The 23,169-nt window shown below is 37.3% G+C and overlaps 1 protein-coding gene across 2 annotated transcripts; it reads right to left on the reverse strand.

The window, feature by feature from the left end:
* Window positions 1-250: 250 nt before the first annotated feature.
* LOC120331547 (uncharacterized) lies at window positions 251-19,081 on the reverse strand. 2 transcript variants are annotated; one of them, XM_039398639.2, is made up of 12 exons: window positions 18,823-19,081; window positions 17,535-17,681; window positions 16,015-16,320; window positions 12,907-13,043; window positions 11,669-11,803; window positions 10,743-10,877; window positions 9,899-9,953; window positions 9,033-9,197; window positions 6,861-7,121; window positions 5,262-5,388; window positions 3,989-4,082; window positions 251-3,662 (listed from the first exon to the last, which is right to left on the reverse strand). In XM_039398639.2, the coding sequence occupies exons 1-12, from the start codon at window positions 18,893-18,895 to the stop codon at window positions 3,555-3,557; spliced, it is 1,743 nt and encodes a 580-aa protein (XP_039254573.2). In that variant the 5' UTR covers window positions 18,896-19,081; the 3' UTR covers window positions 251-3,554. The 2 variants fall into 2 exon arrangements, with proteins under 2 accessions (XP_039254573.2, XP_039254578.2); XM_039398644.2 differs by lacking the exons at window positions 10,743-10,877; window positions 11,669-11,803.
* Window positions 19,082-23,169: the final 4,088 nt, after the last annotated feature.

The following is a 23,169-nucleotide window of genomic DNA, read 5'->3' on the forward strand; positions in this document are numbered from 1 at the left end:
GTACCTGACTAGGGGAACTTTTACACAACACGCGGTAACAAAATGATCACAAAAATGTCCCCGCACCTCTGGTATCTACATAGTATTGGCTATCACTAATATTTCCGTGTTCCTTCTACCGTGAACGCAGGATTTAAATGAGCACAAAATTGTCAATGTATACATCCTTACACCCGTGGTTATTTACCATTGACTATAAAATTCCCACTAATATTACTGTGTTTTTTTACAGAAAATGAACACAAAACTGTCTTTTGATACTTTTTATTTAAAGAACAATCAAACAATTCAGAAATGTTAAATTATCATTAAAATATCCCCGGCCATACATGGCAGACACATATGCATGTACCGCCCACGCATGGCCGAGATAAAAAGAAACTTGATAAATAAATAAATTATATAAATATAGTTGGGCGATCAGCTGACGATCAATGGAAAATGGGACAGAGAATAGCCAAATTCGTAGTAAAACAAGTGACGTCACAAAAAGGACACGTCACAATTAGTAAACTTGTCTCGCCATTCTGATTTAAGGTATCTATAGCAGTGCCGTTATGGGGTTTTATTTTTTGAGGATTATAGTCTGTAATTTTCAAAAGTGGGGGGAGGGGGGGGGGTCCGAAATTTTTAATTGTCAAGGAAGATCGTAACAGCTTTTTTACATTTCAAAGGAGTGCGATCCCTATCCACAGGAAAGCAGTTTACAACAATGACTAGAACTCATAAATAGATATAATGTCGTTAAAAGAGTCAGTATGGGACGAAGTGTCTGTAAGTCTCCAGGTTCTGCTCTCTACTATGGTAATATCTGGACAAAACAAAATGCTTGTTGAAGGATTGGCTCATAACAAAATTAAGGCTTGTTTAATGCTTTGTTATGAGATAATAATAAGGCTTGTTCAATGCCTTGTTAGAGACAATAATAAGGCTTGTTCAATGCCTTGTTATGAGAAAAAATTGAGACTTGTCGAATGTCTTGTTAAGAGACAATAATAACCTTTTTCAAGGCCTGTTTCAGAGACAACACAAACAAAAAATATAAAAATAATAAACAAGATAAAAAAACAAAACAAAAATAATTTTCACAGCAGCGAAGCATGTTTGCAGTAAAATGTTTGACGCTGCTATTTTTAATTTGCGAATAATGAATTGGATTTGAGTGTTATGCGAAGAACTGGCTTAAACATTGAACAAAAATTGTGTATTTTGATTTCAGCATAATTTTGCAATAAAAGTAATAAATAATAAAATAATAAACTTTATTGTAAAATTATTTTATTATTGCAGTTTTCATAATTTTTCGTAAAAAAATGGAACATTAGTGGGCGCTCCAGAGGTATGTGAACCAAGATGGCGGACATCGGAACGTAGTATGTGTGCCAGGTTAGGGTTAGGGCATAATTTTGTTCCAATTTTCCTCTATTTTAGTTCTATTGCGAGTTCGGGGACTAGACAAGTGATTCCCGTAGTATTTGTACCTGAAATTATGGCTAACCTCGCCATCATGGTTCACATACTCAGGGAGTACCCAATTGTGTATATTTGTACATTTGCATCATTTTTGAACTTTTGCAATAAAAAAAAAGACACGGCTGACACGCGGCAATTTTTCTACAATTTGGAACAAGATTTTGGTGAAAATATACAAAAGAAGATTATTTTGAATCAAAATTAGAAAAAATATTGAATAGCCGAATCACAACTGTTACTGATTCAAAACTGGTTTCAAGATAAAGAAACAGAAGCATAAGCGCCTTATCCGAATAACGCAGAAATTGTGAGAGGATTCAAAAGCAGCAACATAATAGAAATAATAGAAACATAATAAAAAATATTGAAAACAAATTCAATAAATAACTTATTACATAAATGTTGTTGTCTCGTCCACAACTATTTATGTGACATAATAATTAATTTTGCCCACTAATTATTGTGTCACAGTATTACGCGTCGATGTAACAATCCTATCAAATATTACGTGAATTAAAGTTTTTTCAAGTCGGTTGTGTTTTCACACGGAACATGAAAATATATAGAAAAACATGAAATGCGAGTTATTTTTATTGTTATTTAAATTAACAGTGTCTATGTGTAGTCATAATAGGATGTGTGACGTAATAAAAACAACACCCGGAGCAGAAAATAAAATGCAAACTTCGTCAAAAAACAAAGACGAATTGGAAAAAACCCGATAAGAAGACTTGATCGTATAGCAAATCAGTCTTGCAAAACCAGACGTGATATCAGCCGACCAGCTAAACCTACCAGAACCAAGATGGTACTGACTGAAAAAGAGCAGACTGGGCCACCATATAGACAGCAGGTTATGAATAGGGATGGATATATGGTCCCGATCATCATTTGAATAACTTCCTACATTGAGGGATATTGGGCTATCATATAGACGGCAGGTTAGGATTGGGGTTCAAAATATGGTCATAATAGCCATTTGATTACCCTACTTTGTAGAGAGAGACTATTCGGATGCCATATATATTCCACTAATTTACAAAAGATCATAATCGCTCCTTCAAATCAACAAACATTGAAAACATATTTAGTACCGGAAGTTTCAAAACACGTCATAATTAAGCAAACATTCACTATGATAATACAATTAATTCTATACGCATCACAATGATAGTTACAAAATAATACAGAAATAAAGAAGTGAAAACCAAAATTCTCCAAATTTAAGTTACTCGTGGAGTGGTTAAAACGACTTATTTATTCTGGTGTTGTAGGTGAAAAAACTTGAGTTCGAACACTCCCCACAATTGGGTATAACTACACAAAAGCGGTAATTTATGAGCTTTTGAAAACAGTGGTTCCTAACCCCTTATGGATCTTGGCCCTCTTGGGGCTTTTAGCACTCATGGCCCCCGTTTATCATTAAGGTAGTATTTATAGTGTTATTTTGATTGGTAGATTCTAAATCCCCTTATGATCAAACAATACATGCTCAAAGAAATGAAAACACCCTGTGAAATAACCTTATCAAGCGATGAAACTAGCAAAAACTTGGAATTTTCTTGTTGGGGGAAAAGTAAAATCAGTTTTGCGATTAGCACTTAGAGTTTTATTTGGAATGATGAAAGATTCCAAATATTTTTATCTTGGAAGAGAAATTCTATGAATATCTGTATTGCAAGATTTTCAGATTGAAGTAAATTCGTTGGAGTTCATACATATTAAAAAAAAGTCAAAATTTATTTGAGCCTGAATCTGTCAAAATATTGCTCAGTTCTGATTTCAGTATTCTAAAGAGATATTTAGTATGCCACAAAAAACATGAAGAATTTTTCAAATTTTGACAAAAATCAAATATTACCATAAAATGACTGCATAATTGCTAATTTTTTTTAGCAGCGTACCGTGTTTTTGAATGTTACGACCTCCAAAATTACCTAAATTTGCATGTTTTTTTCTTTATCATAAAATCCTTTTCTCATCAATTGTGTCATGAAAATCCTTCAAACTGATAAAATATGCTTCAGTTTTATAAATAACCCCCTCATCCAAGTTTTTCTTTCAAATTTTCCGAACTTCCGTTAAGCAATAACTGTCGTCGTCCCGTTTATCTTCTCATTGATGACATCACAATCCCCATTCTGTTTCTTTAAAGGTTGCATTTCTTGACTGTTCCCGTCGTTCGCGGCCTGAAAATAAAAAAAACGGAAATGAGGTCAAAACTCGGACCGAAAACGAACAGGTAATGTGTTCGCTGCGCTATCATAAGATAGTTAAGAATAGGATTTGCATATGCATCCTGTGGGAGAGGAATATTGATAAGACGGCGTACGACGAACTCTCGTCCTGTTACCAGTTAAAGTTAACAGTTGGAAAAGAAGATAATATTGCATCACTTGAATGCAATTGTGGAATTTTACCAAAAAATTGTTTTTCTCTCCAATCTGATGTTTAGAATAGGCGACAGGCGTGATAGGTCATGCAATGCGGCCAAAGGTTAATAACGACGTCTCACCTTGTGATTTCCGTTCTTATTGTGACTCAATAATCCTTCACCAGATTCGCCAACGTTTCCATTCTTCTCTGTGTCATCGGCATTCTTTGATCTTCTGTGATGTAAGAATGAAGTTATTTGTTAGTTATAATCATATATTTATTCCTTATTTTTGAAGTTATCCTGAGTATTTATACGGGATATACAGGGTGACCATACTCCATGGAGTCTTAAAATTTTTCAAAATTGCAAGGAGAATTTATCGATGCCCTATATTGTTTTGGCCCACACAGATGTATTAAATGAGGTAAAAATACATGAACAATCACTGATTAATAAACAACAAACCTGGTTACGATATATTGAGAACTAATTTCATAACAAAATTAAAACTGTAAAAGGAGTTTATGGACACCCTGTATATTTCCAAGAATAATTCTTTGAATTGTAAAAAATGATGATTCCATTGAGTAATCTACACCTTGGATATCTAGAATAGCCAATGCCAATTATCCCATGATTATTTATGGGAGTTACTGCATTCCTCAGAATGATCAAAAAAATACTGTTAAATGTTGGATGACAGCTTTTTCAAAGACTGTTTAGGACTGGCATGGACAAACCACGGCCCGTTGGTTAATTCAATCCGGCCCACCTGCTGCTGCCACAACCAAACTAAAACCAAATTTTGATGTTTTAGCTAAAAAATAGCTCAAGGAATTTGTTGAGATTGTGATTAAATTAGTTTTGACACGAAGCTTATTGTTTTCCACTTTTGCTTTTGTATCAATGCGAATATTGTTCATGAAATGTAACTTTTTACATGGCCTGTCAGTCTAGGTCACGGGTTTCCAAACTTTATTGGCCGCGGGCCAAAATTTGTATCGGAGGGATGTTCGCGGGCCGGAAGAGTGTAGCGCCCGAAAGTGCTACCCTAAATTACTGCCCTATGAAATCATAATACCGGTACGAATAACTGAGATAACGCTTTAATTGAATTCTTACGATAAAAACATGTGCTTGAAGTGTGATAATGGCGTAACATTTGGCGCTATCTAGAATGCAAAAAGGTGAAACAAAATCTGCTGCACACTATTTCACTCAAGCTCGCCGGACCCTTTTAAATCGTTACGCGGGCCGGATCTGGCCCGCGGGTTCGGAAACCCCTGGTCTACGTGGTCAAAATTTTTGGCCCCTGGTCTAAGAGCAAACACCAAATCTTCATACATAGCATGGCTGTGGCTTATCTACAGCCTTTTTCTGAAAGATTGTACGAAAACACACATATACTAACCTCAATTTTCTGACGTAGAGCACAATGAGGCCCAGTATGACTAGTAACGCTAGTATACTCAGAACGACTACAATGATGGCGACGGTTCCAGGACCCGACAGATCTTCTTCAGTCGGTTCGCTCGTTTCTAAAAAGTAAAATTAAAAAATGAAATCTCAAAATTTGTGGGCTCGATGGCATAATGTGGGGTTTTTAAAAATAGCACCCGCCCCCTTATTGGGGGTGAGTCTTTGTAGAAACCGCTTGAAAAAACCTCCAAAAAGACTACATTAGTTTGAACTTGAAGTAAATCGAGTCTGGTGCAGCGTTTCACAAAATGGTCCTCAGTAAAAATTTGCATTTTTCGAAATATCCCTCGCTTTCTTTGGTTGTCACTAAGTACCATTCAAATGACTATATTACTTTGAGTAAATCCATATCAAGCCCAGTACAGCTCAAATTTCCCCCCGCGGTAAAAATTTGAAAAAGTGAATCTCAAAATTTGAGGACTCGATAGCCTAATGCAACGTTTCTCGAAATGGACCATCGACCCTCTAGGGAGGCACAGGGCGATTATTTCGAAGAAGAAATTTTGCTCTTTTCGGGGAAATACTACAGAAATATTCCTTTTTAATTGGTGTAGTACTCATATTTATTTAGTGTTATCATAAATTTATTTATTTAATAATAATAATAATATAATAATAATAATATTCATCCTGTGCAAAAGCTAGAATAGGATTTGCACATGACAAGAGCTAAAATTTCCTTGATAGATTGAACAAATGACGGAAAAAAAGTTTTTTGCATGGTGAGGAAGGACTCAAGAGTCCCAAAATAGGCGAAGGGTGGAGTGTATCAGAAACCACTGCTCTAATACAGTGTTTCCCAACGCATGGTTGGTCGTCTGAAAATCTTCTTTGGTCGCTTGTGTTTTATCGTAAACATAAATCTTATTGATTTTACTTTATAGTAAATTTTATTGCTTATGGTATACACGGTATTGAATTGTTGTTCAATAGTAATTGTATATTTGGAAAGAATATATCTCAGCGTAAAAAACTCGGCCTCATCTATTTTGCTTAGAGCCACGTCATGATTTCAAAAACTCGTTGATGGCAAACCGAAAAATAATGGTTCACGTAAAAATGATTGTTTTAGTTTAATTACGCGACCATAAAAGCACTACATGTCGTTTACTATTTGAGCATATTCTTGGATCGCGAGGTTTTGCAAAATTTATTTTTTTAAATAATTTGCCCGCATGAAAAAAGATTGGGACCACTGCTCTAAGCCAGGGATGTGGTGTAACCTGCGGCCCACAAGAAAAATCGAGCGCCCGAGGAGAATCACAGATTTTGAATAGTTCGCGACCCGCGAAACAAGTTTTTAATTTAGTTTAATCTGGTACTTAAGAGTAATTCTAATCCCTCACAATGCCCTAATAGCTAGCTTGTGCGAAGGGAACAACGTATGTCACAAGATCAACAACCAAAATTTTGGTGCCTGCAACTACCAGAAAGCCTGTGTAGATAAAGGTGCGGCCCGCGGTTTAAACTAGTTATCTGGCGAACATCCCTGCTTTAAGCCATCCATACACTGATAGCAGAAAATCCCTACCTTGACCGCCTTTTACAGCTCCAGCCGTTGCTTCACCAGACACACCCTGAACTCCATTTTTCGTTGTTGTTTCCTCACTCGTAGAGGATTTTTCTGTTTCTGGGGAACTCAGAGGCTGTTCTTCTGAATCTGTAGTTGTGGTGATTTGGTTTTCTGTTGTGGGCACGTTTTCTTTGCTCTCTGGTGCCCTCCCTTTTGGCACAGCAACAGAAGATGTCGATGCTAAGGTTGATTTCGTGGTAGTTGAAGTCGAAGTAGTTTCTAAATTTAGATAATAATCAAGAATTAGAATGAAGGTTTCCCACTCGTCAACGAAATTTTTAAGGTAGAGTTCTTTATATAAGGCGCTTTACACCCCTTCATTGTTAAAAAAGATGCGACCACTTATATAGAAATGCTGAGATTGGGCGATCCAGGACTTCCAGTGTTGATTGAACCAGGGGGCCAAAATTAAAAGCGGAAGGATATTCGCAGGCCAAGAGTGGAGTGCCCACATGCTCCGCAAGGGGTCGATGTTGGTACCCATTCGTATAATTTAGATCCTGATATAATTGAATTGTTACGATTATAAATGTGCTTAAATCAGGGGTTCCCAAATCAGGGGTCGCGACCCCAAATTGGGTCGGGATGATAAATAGGTAGGGTCGCAAACAGGTTATGGGGTCGCTGAGGTATGGCAGAGGATGGATGTACAAATCATCTAAGCTTTGACAAACCGCGTTAAATTTAGCAGTTTGTACCATGGCTTACTGTAAAACAGCTCATAAGCATCGCTCTATGCTTATGATATAGAAAATGTAGGTGCTTATTGTGACATCACTGTTTGGTTTTAGCTTCTTTTACTTAATACCACCACTTGACCAAACTCAAAAGTCCATTGAAAGAAGCTCTTAAGTTTCATGAAAAATATATATTGACCTGGGGTCGCACTGGACAAGTGAAAGTTGTCCTTGGGGTCGTCCTGAAAAAAGTTTGGGAAACCCTGGCTTAAATTAAAATATTCCAAAATTAGCTTTTAACAGTGATTCGTTAGGTATCAACGGCTGCTTGTTCATGGTCTTGTACTGAGCGAGTGGCGCCAAATTGCGTTGTATATAAACTTGAAAATAAATTATGGCAAGATAGAATAGTAGAATACCACATTATTCGAATATACACGTAAGTATAATAAATTAGTCAAAACCTCATCTTTTTTGTGTGCTGTCATCTTACTACCCATATTTATTTTTTTTATGTATATTGAGAAATAAAGCGTTAAATAATGAAATAAATTCTGCGAATTGGTCGTTAAGATGCGATCAATATCAAACTATACTGACATAGATTTATCATGTGGTTTCTGTACATCAAATCGAACTGCTTCCGGATATACATACAAGCATTAAATGTGGTTATGTCGTGACTCAGTTTCAGATCTTTATCAAATATCATACACGTTTGTTTACATTCGATTTGTGATAAAATAAACTACTGACTGACTGACTGATCTTTATCGGATTAGCGGATAATGGCGTTCGAAAACTGTGTGGAGGTAACTAATTTTGTTGGCCTTCTTTACATCAAGTTGTGTAAAGGGACGGAAGCCCATGTGCAGGGGTAATATTCACTTGTCTAACACAGACAGCCCCTGAACTCGTAATACAACTAAAATAGGGAAAATAGGAATAAAATTATGGCCTAACCCTAACCTGGTACACACACTACGGGAGTACCAAATAATGATATTGCAGAAAATTGTATCTTGCATTTTGCAATATTATATTCCTAAAAATCGTAAAAATTCACAGCGAATTTTACTGGAACTCACCAGTAGTTTATATTTCGAAGTAATTTGTTTTTGATCAGTACTTCAGTAATGTGCTATGAAAAAGTGACTGAAAAACTGCCAAAGCTTGTTGGTAATATATTATGAATCAAGAGAAGGAATGAATTAATTTGAGGAATAAAGAATTCAAAAGGAAGGTTGCAATAAATAACATTTAGGTATAATAAAGTGAATTGGAATAAAATTATGGCCTATCCCTAACCTGGTACACATACTACGTTCCGGTGTCCTCCATCTTGGTTAACATACTTCGGGATTACCATTAATTGACAGTGTGCCTTATCGCCCGTAAATACGCTTTTCGATATAAACACATCTCTATCCAAGTATATAAAATTATTCGTTACCTTCTTTGCACGGGTAGCAGTCATCGTATTCTTCTTGCTTATCATCAATATAACACCAGCCAAATCGCTTCATCACGTGACCCACACATTCGTTGTACACTACGCCTTCATATTCAAACGGGAATTTGCAAGTGTTGCCGCGGTAAGTGCAGGCTTTCGCTGGTGCTGTAAAATAATCAGAAAAAACAAATCAAAAAGCGCTAACGAGAATTTTCAATGTCAATAGTTTTCTTTAAGATTTGCACAGTCACACTCAGAAGTAAAAGAGACTAATCTTTGAGCAAAACTAAGGGAGTCGATTACAAAAAGCCAATACCGGTAACGGTAGGTATAAGTAAGATACCGGTATAATTGAATTGTTACGATTAATCACATGCTTAAACTGTGGTAATGACGTAACAATCAGCGGTATCTAGAACGTAAAAAGGTAAAAAACGAAGTGTTAACACCGCGCGGCGGTGTGGCTCAATGGGCTAAGCGTTAGGAATACGCTCGCCACCGCACCTCTAATTACTCTGCGTGGGTTCGCAGGTTCGAATCCCATGCAGAGATGGTTATGTGCGAGAGGATTGCTGGACTCCTCGCCGCCGTTGGGTGGTTCACGTAACCGCTGGTCGGTTACGGCTTCCTCCACCACCAAGTCCATGCTTCCGAAAACAAACAATATAACTAATCCCATACCCGACTTGGAATGGTAACCGGATGAGAGGCTGTGGTTAGCCATATGGATAAGCCGTCTTATCGGCTTTCCTCTCCCCGGGGATAAATATGCAAAATCTCTCTCTCTCTCATACCGTACTCGACATGGACTGGTCACTGTAAGAAATAGGCAAAGGGTGAAATGTAATAAAAAGTAACAAAGGTACCTTTAGTAACAACAGTAGTGGTTGAGACATCGTCAGTTTTTGTATCTTCAGAAATCTATTAAAAAGAATTGTAAGATTATGATAAGTTGTGATTAACAAAAGGTAACGGGTAGGGGCTGGGACCACCCCATAAAATTTCCCTCACTAATTTTGCAGTGTGTCACTACACTTCAATTTCCAACTAAAATATAAATCAAGGGTCCTGCTGCACACTAACACAAATGTATTTCTGTAACGTTTCATCTGACTAAAATCAGACTTCCTCAGCCAAGCAGTTCGTGACAATCACTAAGATTTGTTGTAAAGTGCTTGTCTGAGGAAGTCTGATTTTGGTCAGACGAAACGTTACAGAAATATAATTGTGTTAGTGTGCAGTAGGACTCTTGCTCTTGCATTGCATATTATGGTATTTTATTCCTGCTACAGCATCCTTGCATTATGAGCATACAGATCCACTAGCGCAAAGACAGGAGGAGTTAGTCTTGCGTGATCTCTACTGAGAGCTAAATATAAATGTATTTGAAAATCAGAAATCGGTATATATACCAGTGTAGATTGTCTGTAAAAATACATAAATATTTATTTTATTAGAGATAAAATAGTTTCATGGGTTGCCTAATAGCAAAATATCTACCAGCCTCTAAAATGAAAAATTTGAGAGCACACTGCTTCCCGAGTCTCACAAAACCCTTTGTGAGAAATACCGGCGTTTCCATGAATTTTGATAGTCAATGTTAAACATAATAAAGTTGAAAAAAAAATTAAAATGAAATATTTAGAAGCTACTCCGACTGCTTGCACGGAGCCTTGTTAATGGCGAAAATGTGACAAGAAACAAACTAACCACTAATATGTCCCCGATAACTTTACGTTCTTCTATCTGCCCAGTAGTTGAACTCTCAACATAATCTTGTGTCGAACTGTCTTCATCATAAGTTAGTAATTCCTGCACTGTTGTTGTCTGAAGTTGTATATCCATCTAAATATCATACCACCCACTTCATATGCTTCCTCTAACCATTTGCCTAAAGTTTTATATCTATCCTAACCCAGAACATACCATGAACCCCACTTCATATGCTTACTCCAATCATTTGTTAAAGTTTTATATCTATCCTAACCCAGAACATACCATGAACCCCACTTCATATGCTTACTCCAATCATTTGTTAAAGTTTTATATCTATCCCAACCCAGAATATACCATGAAATTCACTTCATATGCTTACTCTAACCCTTTGCCCAAAGTTTTATATTTATTCTAACCCAGAACATACCATGAACCCCACTTCATATACCTCGGCATCTGAAAACAGGTAACTGGCTAACTCATATATCCTACATAGGATTTACATATTTATCCCGGGGGAGAGGATAGCCGATAAGACGGCTTATCCATATAGCGAACCACGGCCTCTTGTCCGGTTACCATTCCAAGTTGTGTATGGGATTATTTATATATATTTTGTTTTTGGAAGCATGGACTTGGTAGTGGAAGAAGCCGTAACCAACCAGCGGTTACGTGAACCACCCAACGACTGCAGGGAGTCCTGCAATCCTCTTGCACATAACCATCCCTGCATGAGATTTGAACCTGCGAACCCACGCAGAGTAATTAGAGGTGCGGTGGCGAGCATGTTCCTAAAGCTTCGCCCGTTGAGTCACACCGTCGCAAATGAAAATTTTGAAATGAAATATTTGAAAGCTACTCCGACTGCTTGCCTTGTTAAGCCTTGTTAATGGCGAAAATGTGACGAGAAACAAACTAACCACTAATATGTCCCCGATAACTTTACGTTCTTCTATCTGCCCAGTAGTTGAACTCTCAACATAATCTTGTGTCGAACTGTCTTCATCATAAGTTAGTAATTCCTGCACTGTTGTTGTCTGAAGTTGTATATCCATCTAAATATCATACCACCCACTTCATATGCTTACTCTAACCATTTGCTAAAGTTTTATATCTATCCTAACCCAGAACATACCATGAATCCCACTTCATATGCTTACTCTAACCATTTGCCTACGGTTTTATATCTTCCTAACCCAGAACGTACCATGAATTCCACTTCATATGCTTACTCTAACCATTTGCCTACGGTTTTATATCTTCCTAACCCAGAACATACCATGAATTCCACTGCATATGCTTACTCTAACCATTTGCCTACGGTTTTATATCTTCCTAACCCAGAACATACCATGAATCCCACTTCATTTGCTTACTCTAACCATTTGCCTACGGTTTTATATCTTCTTAACCCAGAACATACCATGAATTCCACTGCATATGATTACTCTAACCATTTGCCTACGGTTTTATATCTTCTTAACCCAGAACATACCATGAATTCCACTGCATATGATTACTCTAACCATTTGCCTACGGTTTTATATCTTCCTAACCCAGAACATACCATGAATTCCACTGCATATGATTACTCTAACCATTTGCCTACGGTTTTATATCTATCCTAACCCAGAACATACCATGAATTCCACTGCATATGATTACTCTAACCATTTGCCTACGGTTTTATATCTTCCTAACCCAGAACATACCATGAATTCCACTGCATATGCTTACTCTAACCATTTGCCTACGGTTTTATATCTTCCTAACCCAGAACACACCATGAACCCCACTTCATATTCCATTCATCTAAAAACAGGTAACTGGCTAACCCATCTATTCTACATAGACTGGAAACTGGACGAGAGGACGTGGTTCGCCATGTGATTAAGCCATATTATCGGATTTCCTCTCCCCCCAGGATAAATATGTAAACCCTGTCCTATATTATTCGGGATAAGCTAATTAGGTACGGTAGTTAGTATTGACGGTTTTATTTGTCGTGGTGCACATTATGAAACAGGGGATCTCTACACTTCTAAACTAAGTTATGCCTAACTGCAACTCATAGTAAACCCCATAAACATCACCAGCTGCTAGGCCGGAGCCTTGTTCAGAGCGAACAAGTTTAAGCCTCAATTGAAAACAAACTAACCAGCGATGCATCATTGATGACTTTGTCTTCTGCTATTTTCTCCGTAGTCAAACTCTTGTCATTCTCAGCTGAGCCTTGCGTCGTACTGTCGTCATCGTCGACGGGTAATTCCTGCTCCGTAGCTGCGACATTTCCATCTGAAAATATGATAAAAATTCGTCATTGAGTCGTCTTGGTGACAAGATAGAAATTTTAGATTTAAGTGTATTTACGTCTCAGGTTAAAATCTCGGCTGCTAAATTGTGATCTGTTGTACAAAGCCCCCCGCCAAAAAAACACCCGTCACCGCTTGAAATGAAAAACGAGAATATCGGTCGGAGACCAAAGACTCATCGATCGAAAGTTAGGGACACCGTGTGTCCCATCACTCTTTAATTAATAACTCGCTAATTATACGACATAATTCATCCAAAGTCGAAATATGATGAATGTACATGTAAAATTTGAAGCAGATTCAACCTTGTTTTCGTGAGATATCGCGTGCATCTAAAAGACAAACAGACAAATACCTATCGAAATACTTATCGATAAAGATCGATAAGAAATGAGTAATTATCCAGGGTTAGACGTTTTTTTCAAATCTCACATTTTTGTATTAGTGGCGATGCTTTGTACAAAAGATCCATAAGTTAGGTAGGCGATGCCGAAACGTTAAAATTTCGGTCTTTCCCCGACATATAGAAACAACCACGAACCACCAACAGTTTAATAGTACAGTTAAGTCAAGCGAAAATTCAGAACACACCTTAAAACTAAAATAGCAAAATATTTCAGTTGATAAAGTACCTTTATGGGAGTGTGCATATATTAAATTCATTTATAAGACTCTTTGTTAGTTACTGAAAATCTCGCATACCACCGGAGATACAGGCGCACAAAATTAACAGAAGTAGGTATTTAAAGTGAACCATGGAAAGACTCGTCAATGTATTAGGATTAATTAAAGACATAAGAAATATCAACGCGTGTCCTAAAATACTTTTTAACTATCTACGACTCTACGTCAACGTTTTTAATGCATACGTTGACGAGCGCGCGGTGTTGCAATTTGACCGGAAAAGTGTCTTTTGTGTTTGAAATATGACGTCATGTACTCGGTTGATTCAACTCGCGCCCTTGACCTATTAGGTATTACTCGGATTTATCAAATCCGCTTATTTCCAGCCATGCAAATCCGTTTTTTTGCACATAGTTCCATAAAGTCGAAGACGAGAATTCACCCAGGTAACTATTTAACTGCGGCATGTGCAAAGCTCGATATTATATAACACGAACCAAGGATGATAAAACTGGCGGGAAAAATGCGACAACGGGTTTCTCACTGGCGCGCATCGATCACCCACAGTCGTGTTATCCACAATGAAATTTTAATTCGATTCATTCAATAAACAAGGTTCGCCATCCCTGCCACGGGGCCTACGAAATACGATGAACTTAATTTCAACAGAGATAGAAGGGAGTCGTTAAAGGGCTGTTACTCATACGGGCCAGATATTTCACCCTAATTTGCTCTTTTTTTTCCCTTCTAATTTATAATAGGACATTCGGTAATATTCAATCAACGTTTGGAACAAATTATGCTTTGCGATGTCCGTATTAGTCTATTCAGCCCTTGTATCCATATATTTGAGCATGATTCGAATTTTAAATATTTAATAAAGTCACTGCGTCTCAATGGTCGCCCGCGAATTTGTTTATAAAATTTAATTTTGTTCACTTCATAGTTAAGTCAGTCTCTTGTGTTTCTGTTTCAGCAAAATAGTCATGGTCGCGTCATCTTGTAAGGGCCTTGAACCGAACTATTTCAGGGCGTAATAAATTAAGCTGGCAACTAGGACTCGGCAAAGTATTCGAATAACGAATAGACTATTAAATTATTCGAATATCCGGTACCACGTGAACCTGCGCCGCCTTGCTTGGATACGGAACACGCGCATCTCTAAGTTAATCATGAATTGCTCGAGAATTCACCCACGGCTCTCGCAGGCAGATAGAAACGATAAATTTGAAAAATCGTTGTCTTTACGTTATGGTGTTATTCGCTTTTTTTGCAACAAACCTATTATTTCAATTCTCTATTCGATGAAATTAACCCTTAAAAAACACTTTATTGCCGACTTTTTAATGTTCCTATTAAATTGACTATAATTGACCAGAATTATAGGTTCCAATCTTCGTTTCCCAGGATGAAATAAATTGGGTAGACCAGTGGTTCCCAAACTAGGGTCCGCGGACCTTTTGGGGTCCGTGAAGTACTTTCCGAGGGTCCGCGAAAGAAATCTGTTGGATGGCTCAAAGTTTGATAATGCAAAAATTAACTGCTTAAATTTGGAAAGACACATTTATCGCATTATGATGCTTTACATTCTCTGCTGAGGACACTGATTCTTCACTTTTTGTTTCGATTAGGCTTTCCCGATTGTGACGACACAAAGGTATGGCAGCTCCTGCCACGAACAAACCGCGGCGTCTCATGCCATGGTTCAATGGCGCTATAATTTAGTAATCAGTATTATCGGCATATTAACAAAGTCATGCGCCGTATTTTTGTTCAATATACCAAAAAAAGTACCAACCTACTCATTGTTTGTCACCAACAGGGGCAGCCCTGCCAATACATCCGACATGCCTTGGTTACGGCATCAAAATTTTACCCGACATGATTTTTTAATTTGCTGCCGTGGTACCGGTTTGGGGCTGCTAAAAAGTCAGTCGCCGTGGTTTAACCGGAGCTCCAGAAGTAATCTATGTGCACCAAGATGGCGCACAACCGGAACATGGTATTGTGTACCGGTTACGGTTCAGGTCGTGCGACATCTTGCTACATATGCTTGGAAATCCCGCTAAATACTTAAAACTGCACTTGGAGGTTTAGATGGCGCTGCCTTTTTGCATGCTTGTTGTTATAGGAGAAAATTACAGTAGGTAGTTGATAAAGTATGCCACTCCGTTTCTAAATGCTTTCGTAGTACCTGTACCAGGTTAGGATTCAGGTTGTGCGTCATCTTGATACACATACTCACGGAGCACCTCATTGGATGCTTCTACAGAGCGAATGGAATGAAGCGCATGTGAAATATCCACGAGAATGTAATCACACATGCATACCTTCAATTTCCGGCGATTCCGTGCTTTGGTCTTCCTCTGAGATCGATTCCAGTCCACCGGCCAATTTTAGGGCATCAGTTTGTGTTGAGGCCGAAGTGGAGGTAGTAGAAGTAGACGATATAGTAGTTGTAGTACTTGGTATAGTAGTGGTTGTGGAGGGTACCGTTGTAGTGGTGCTGATCGTAGTCGATGTGGTGGTTGAGGCCTTGGTTGTGGTGGTGCTAACCGTGGTTGGTGTGGTGGTAGGGGACTTGGTTGTGCTCGCAGTAGTTGTACTAGTCGTTGTGGTGGTCGAAGTTAAATCTTCTAAAATAAGAATAAAAACAAATTTTTTGATATGTTAGTAAGGGATTATATCATGCCAGCTCCGAATTCCGTGAAACCACATTTCGAAAACAATAACTTTAGTTTATACACGCCTTCTTTAATTGTCTGTCGAAAATGTTTAGTAAACTTTATGATTTTTCAAATTTCGGTCAGAAATTTAAAATTTAATCGCCACCATTGGAAGTTTAAAAATATGTCCTCGATTACAATACGAACATGCCAAACACTGTCTGCAAACTGGCAACTGACTCGGATGACCCCCAAAGATCGTACCATTGCCTCTCAGTCATGTACCATAAAGATCTGTTTATTTGATATTTATATATGTAAGTATATGTTGTTTTCTTGGTTTGACGAAATGAAATAAACTCTCTTTAGTGCGGTATAAATCAGTGTTTCCCAAGCGTTACAAAATTGGGTCGCATGAAAATTCATTTTCATCGCCTTTAGACAAAAACCCGTTTTATAGTGAATTCATTGTTTTTACGTGTATGTTTTTTGTATTTGGTATTGAAGTGTTGCTCATAAGTAATTGTATATATTGGAAGTATCACAGCGTAAAAACTAAAACCATCTATTTTGTTCAAAAAAGTCGATTTCAAGAAATCGCTGATGATGATTATACGAGAATATCGGTCAGAGACCGAAGACTTATCGATCTAAAGTTAGGGGATCCCCCAAAACAGCGCTCTTACTCCATAGTGACACCTTGTGTCTCATCACTAATTAATTAATAATTCGCTAATTATACGACATAATTCGCCCAAAATAGGCTTCTGGTCCGAGATAAGATGAATGCACATGCAAAATCTGGAGCAGATTCAATCTCGCTTTCGTGAGATATCGCGTGCATCTAACAGACAAACAGACATACAGACGAATACCTATCAACATACTTACCGATTAAAATCGATAAGTAATAATAATGTTGAAATGATGAAATAAATAATAAGGGAATAACTGTTATGTGAAAATGATACGGTAGTTTCCTTTATACTAGTATTTTAATTTTGCGTCCATAGAAGCACTATGTGTTGTTCAATATTTAAGCATATCCTTGGGTTGCGAGATTTTACAAAAAAATATTTTTATACAAAATTAGGATCGTTCGAAAAAGTTCTACCTAATGAATCCTACGTTATGGTGTGGAAAACCTTGCGCTATAGTACCGCATTATAGTATGCTTTGCTGACCTGGACAGATATCACAGTAGGCCCATCCATGCGTCCCGTCTGTCTTGCACCAGTGGCCGCTCCATCCATCTTTGCATTCATTATACGTTTCTCCGTCTTCTTCAAAGGGAAAAACGCACTTCTCGTCGCTCTTGGAGCATCTGTAAGCTGTCCATTAAAAATCAGTGTCGTTATTTCGATGAAAACTAAATACTCTTAAAAAAACACGGTATGAGGTCTGGGGAAGATGATAAGATAGTTTGTACATAAATGAAACTACTTATCACATCAAATAGTTGCAGAAGAAAACTAACAAAAATGATTACCATTATTGTTTTTTTGTTTTTTTTTACTTTTACTAATAACGGTAAGAAGTGTCTCAAAATTCTTCAAATTCACCATCAATATCACTGTCTAACTTTAGTGAAATTAGAGGTATAAGCGATAAGCCGACCCCTTGATTTGGAAATATTTCTTTGAGTTCAAACACGGCTTATATATGCGAGGATATAAAATAAGTATAGTTATCTCTCTTCTAAACTCCATTATCCATTTAAAAAGTGTTTGAGCTAAGTTAATATTGCCATACCCAGTACCCCACCGAGGGTGTTGCAATAAATTGGGTGGACAGGACGAAACGATTCTTTCAAAACTATAGGGAATCAGCGAAGCGAAACTGGTAGAAATAATCTGATCCCAATTTTCACGTGAAGTTGCTGTTATTTTATGTTTCCTTTCCATGTTAGGCCTCGCCAAAACGAACACTCCAGCCAAAAGCAACGTGAGTACCGGTACCACAAGTATAAACAAATATTTATTGATTATAATCAAACTCAGATCGCCAGCATTTTCGGGTTTTAACGAAGTACACGCCGCAATTACTTAAATAACACCAAACAGAATTGTGATGTAAAAATATAGCTCAATTTTTTTTTAAATAAAAATCTGCTCGCAAGGAACGCTCTACTCTATTTGGTATGAGATATAACAGCTTAGTTGAACATTAGGTGAATTTTATTTCAACTAAACGTGTCTGTGAAAAATTTCATTCCGTGCCAGACTAACCTTTTTTAAAAAAACATAAAAATTTCAGATCAAATTTTCGTTTGGCGTTATTTTTATAGTTACGGCGTTTACTTCGCTAGTCCCCAATTTTTTGATCCACAAGAATAAGATAGGCTATTGCACAACTTTATAACTTATTCCAACTTCACCAAAGGTCGTGAAATCAGTGATTATCAGTTTATTGTCTGGCCTGAACAAGTGTCATCTCTACCGGTACAAATTCAGATTATAAAAAAATAGTTACCTTGGCCTTCCACGCTGTAAATCATCAACATCGAAATCAGAGCTAGAAAAATGCAATTTCGCATAAGGTCCATTTTTCTAGAAGACTGAATGAAAATCTTTTTTAAAATCAGAAAATTGATTCAAATTTGCTTCACACGAGTAGCAAGATTCCAAGTCGGCGTGAGAAAGAACTAATATTGTTACGTCACAGTGAATTTTGGTAACCAATCAAGCGAGGCCGAATTTAACTCCCAAATAATTTTGTCGTAAAATCTGTAAATAACAAGAAATAATTTCTATCAAATAAATTTATGAAATATATAATATTATACAGAAATAAATAATAATTCGGTAACGTGCATCGGAGTTGACCTGTCAAAAGCAGGGGTGGCCCTTTCTGGAACAAAATGTGCGGTGCCTACTCTGTCAATTTATTACTTTACGTACGAAAACCTTATGCCACAGTTAAAATATTATAAGCGCAAAAAACTAGTTGAAAAAACAGTATATCACACAAATTAGCGCGGGGCCCACATAGGAAGAAGTAGCCGAATGTCGGTCTAAAGCCCATAAATTTATCTTTTACTAGACTCACTTGACTGACACTCGCCAGCAGGCAAATTCATTTCAATAACTCACTGTATTTTAGTAGTAGGCCACATCTTCGCTCAGAGATGAGTCTTTTTTGCCTTTGAGTGATTGCTATGCTCTCTCTTTCTCAAAAATGAACTAATAAATATTGTAATGTTTTTTATGGACATTTCCCCGACCTTTGACCCCCGGATAATTCTACCTATACTTCACCATTGCAAAATTTTCGGGGCTATTTTAAGAGTGCTTTTGCGAGTTGGCGCCTGTAAAATGGGGTATGTGTTTCAAACCATCATTATGATTCATCGCATACAACAATCTGTTTTTCTTAAAAGTACCGGTAAAGAATTTCAGGCTAGTCTATCACAGCTATTTCTACACTAATTTTTATTACTGCAATTAAATTAAAACTCCTAGGAAGACAGAGTGATCATTGAATTATCTGATTTATATTTGAGTTTCCGAAACACAACTGAAAACTAACGAATAAAGTTCAAAAACGCGAAAACGAGGTAATGTTTACAACCACGCTTGAAAATCTGTCTGAGTGAGAAAAGTGTCTGAGCGTATGCGAAAAGGGGGCATTGTTACGTCACTTTTTGCATCTTGCTGATTGGCCAACGTCACGAAGTAAACAAGGAAGTCGATGCTCGGGGAAAGGTCCATGGCCTTCTCTACGGCAACTGCTTCTTAGTACTGTAAATGACTCAAAAATGCCCTATGCGGGGAAGCGGTAAAGAAATTTCCACTCATTTATTAAATGGGATTCTTAAAGTTCACCCACGGCTGACATATAGTCGAAGACTACCAGGACGTTTCGTTCGAAACTCCGTTCTGGTGTTGCCAGTTATTATATATATTATACATTTCGAAATCAGATAAAAATATTTGACTCTGACCACAACAAACGCTGTCATATTATGGAGTTATTTAATCGCGACGAATTCGAATAGAAAAATATTTGACTCTGATCACTGCGTATTTTACCTTGGAATATTCTAACTAAGTTATCACTGACAGATTATATTTGTAAATTCAAAATGCCAGGATTGGGCTATTGTGAAATAATAAACACCAAAAGCACATGCTCGTGACATAACAATACGAACGGAAATTACAGTTTTAATTTAAATAAACACGGGTGAATATATATTATAAGGCTAAGCGGTTAATTAAGTGCGTATCAAGTATGGTTCATCTTCGACATTGAGGTTGCGCGGAAGTACATAATGAGTCAGCTAGTAGGCTAAAAGTGGCGTGATGTTCTGGTTTTAAATTATGCATGCATGAACCTCTCCGTCGAACTGGTTAAATTTGCTTTTTAGATGAATTTGAATAATTACCACTTTCTGAAGCCTTTTACAAAATTAAAAATCGTTCAAAAAGAATAAAAAAAATTCGGCAAAGATTGCAGTATGTTCAAATTACCATCCAGGAATATGAAGTATATAAAACCGATAACCTATGAAGGGTACTCCTGAAGTATGTGCACCAAGATGTCGCACAACTTGAACCCTTAACCTGGTACACAACCTGAGTTCAGGTTGTGCGCCATCTTGGTGCGCATACTTCAGGAGGTCTCTATGAAGTATACGAAACCGCATATCTGTTACCAGACTTGGGCAGATTAGCAATCAGTCAAGCCATATCTTTATCCCCCTCCCTTTCTGAGAAGAATCCGAAAAATAAATCACTGCTAAAATTTGCTCGAAATCACACCCATATATTTTTGTTTGTAATTTTTATATTCCCAAGTTCACACCTAAAGACTCTTGGTCAAGCGACTATTACTTTTACGTGGCTCAATAATACCTTTCGGCCGCAAAACGAGGAAAAATATTTAAAACAAAACCCTAAATCATAGTTTGTAAAATGCACAACGAAACGGGGCCACCTCTTTGAATGTTATTGGTATTCAATTTTGTCTGTTACATTTCACAGAATCAGCCAAAATCACTTGTCATCTCATCACTACTAAAAATCGCTCATAATCACGCTCATCCATTAATTAAATTATTTTTGTAATTTTCAAGTTACCAAGTGTACTTCTAACTAGCCTCCGGTAAAGCAAACATAATTTTTATGATCAAAATAAAAACACACAATCCCGCACTTATTTCATTCTGGTAATCAAAGTCGGTCAACTTTTATGTAATTTCGGAACAAATTACGCAATTATTCAGTAACGAGCAATTTCTGATAGTCTCAATAGCTCATAACATTCTAGTGGTTAACCATAACCTTGCTTAGAGACCAATCTTCTTAATTTACCAACGAGCAGTTCTACACAATGATTTTATTGAGTCTCCATAATTCATGGTCTGTTACTTTGCTCAGAGGTTAATCTCCTTAATTTCTGAATGAGTGCGCGTAACTTTACTTTGAGCAATTTTTAAAAAATACTTCGATATGCCGGCGACCATGCACATGATGTAAAGATTCCTGCCGTTCAAAAATAGTATCCTTACGTTTGCGCACGAGTATCCTTGTGAGGATTTTCATCTCCTTAAAAATACTTTGATATCGCGGCCACTTTTCCCATGGCGTAAAGATTCATATTCTCCTAAAATATTTACCCCTTACGTAACAGTAAATGCCTATGCAGAGGCTTGTTCAAAGTGAAGAGATGAAAACGCCTTGAGCCCGCAACGAATTCGTTATTTTAATTATCCACAGTACCTTGGAAGCATTTATTTAACGCGAGTAATACTGTTCCCATTGATTTGTTATTATTAAAAAAATGACGTAAGGGAACACTGTTGCGTCATTTCTGATTCGGAAACGATGTAGCAGAAGGCACGTTGTGCGTGGGTAACCCAGAGTAACCTCGATAAAGACAAAAAACGCCGGTTCCGGACCACGTGTGTGACCGCGAATAACCCCTGAGGCACGCGGGTGGCGCGAGATGCACGATGAGGTTACTATCGGTTATTTCGATAAAAGAATGACTTGGCCATATGCCACTAAGATTATTTGGCACTGCCTAGGGCCCAATATGAATATGTAATAATAAAGTCATGTTCATATAGACTCTAACAGAGATCAATCTCTTAATGATAATTCGGGCATTTATTGCGCGACGAAAGCCTGAAACTAATAAAAGGTATCACGAAACGACATAAAAATAATAATTTCGGAATGAAATGCACTCTCCAGAAATCCAAATTGAGTGTGAAGCTGACAAAATTACTATAAAACGCATTCCGTTTAACCATTTTCGTTAAGATAGTGCCTCTCAAGGGGAAAAGCGGTGTCAAATATCACGAAAGTTTAAGTCATTTCTTTTTTCCGTCGAAATATTCACAACAGACATTCTGTACCCGGCAATATAACATGAAATAAATGTGTCAGCTTCAAATATTTCTACTCCCAAAAAATACCGGGAAACAAGTAACTAACCCCAGAACTTCAAATTTAATCCCGAAATGCCAGCCCTATCTTTACTGACCGCAAAATTTTAAAGTAAGTTGTATTCCTGTGTGCGATTTTAGTACATTAGCTTTCGATTACATTTTTACTTACATCATTCTGATTTTGAAAAACAGAAAATAACGACCACGCCCACTTCTAAAACTTAGGTCTAGATGAGGGGTGTGCAAGATTTTTGTCGGCGGGCCATAAAACCAACTTCTAACATCTAGCTGTGCTACACACAAAAAATTAGTTTTTTCATGTACACAACGAATTAAAAAAATCGCACAATGAAAAGGCTATCGCTTAGCGTCACAGTAATAATGGCCGCTGGGCAAAACGGCGAAAGATTAAACGCAGTAAC

The sequence above is a fragment of the Styela clava genome, chromosome 6 (genome assembly GCF_964204865.1).
Source record: "Styela clava chromosome 6, kaStyClav1.hap1.2, whole genome shotgun sequence".
In the NCBI taxonomy this organism is placed as follows: Eukaryota; Metazoa; Chordata; class Ascidiacea; order Stolidobranchia; family Styelidae; genus Styela; species Styela clava.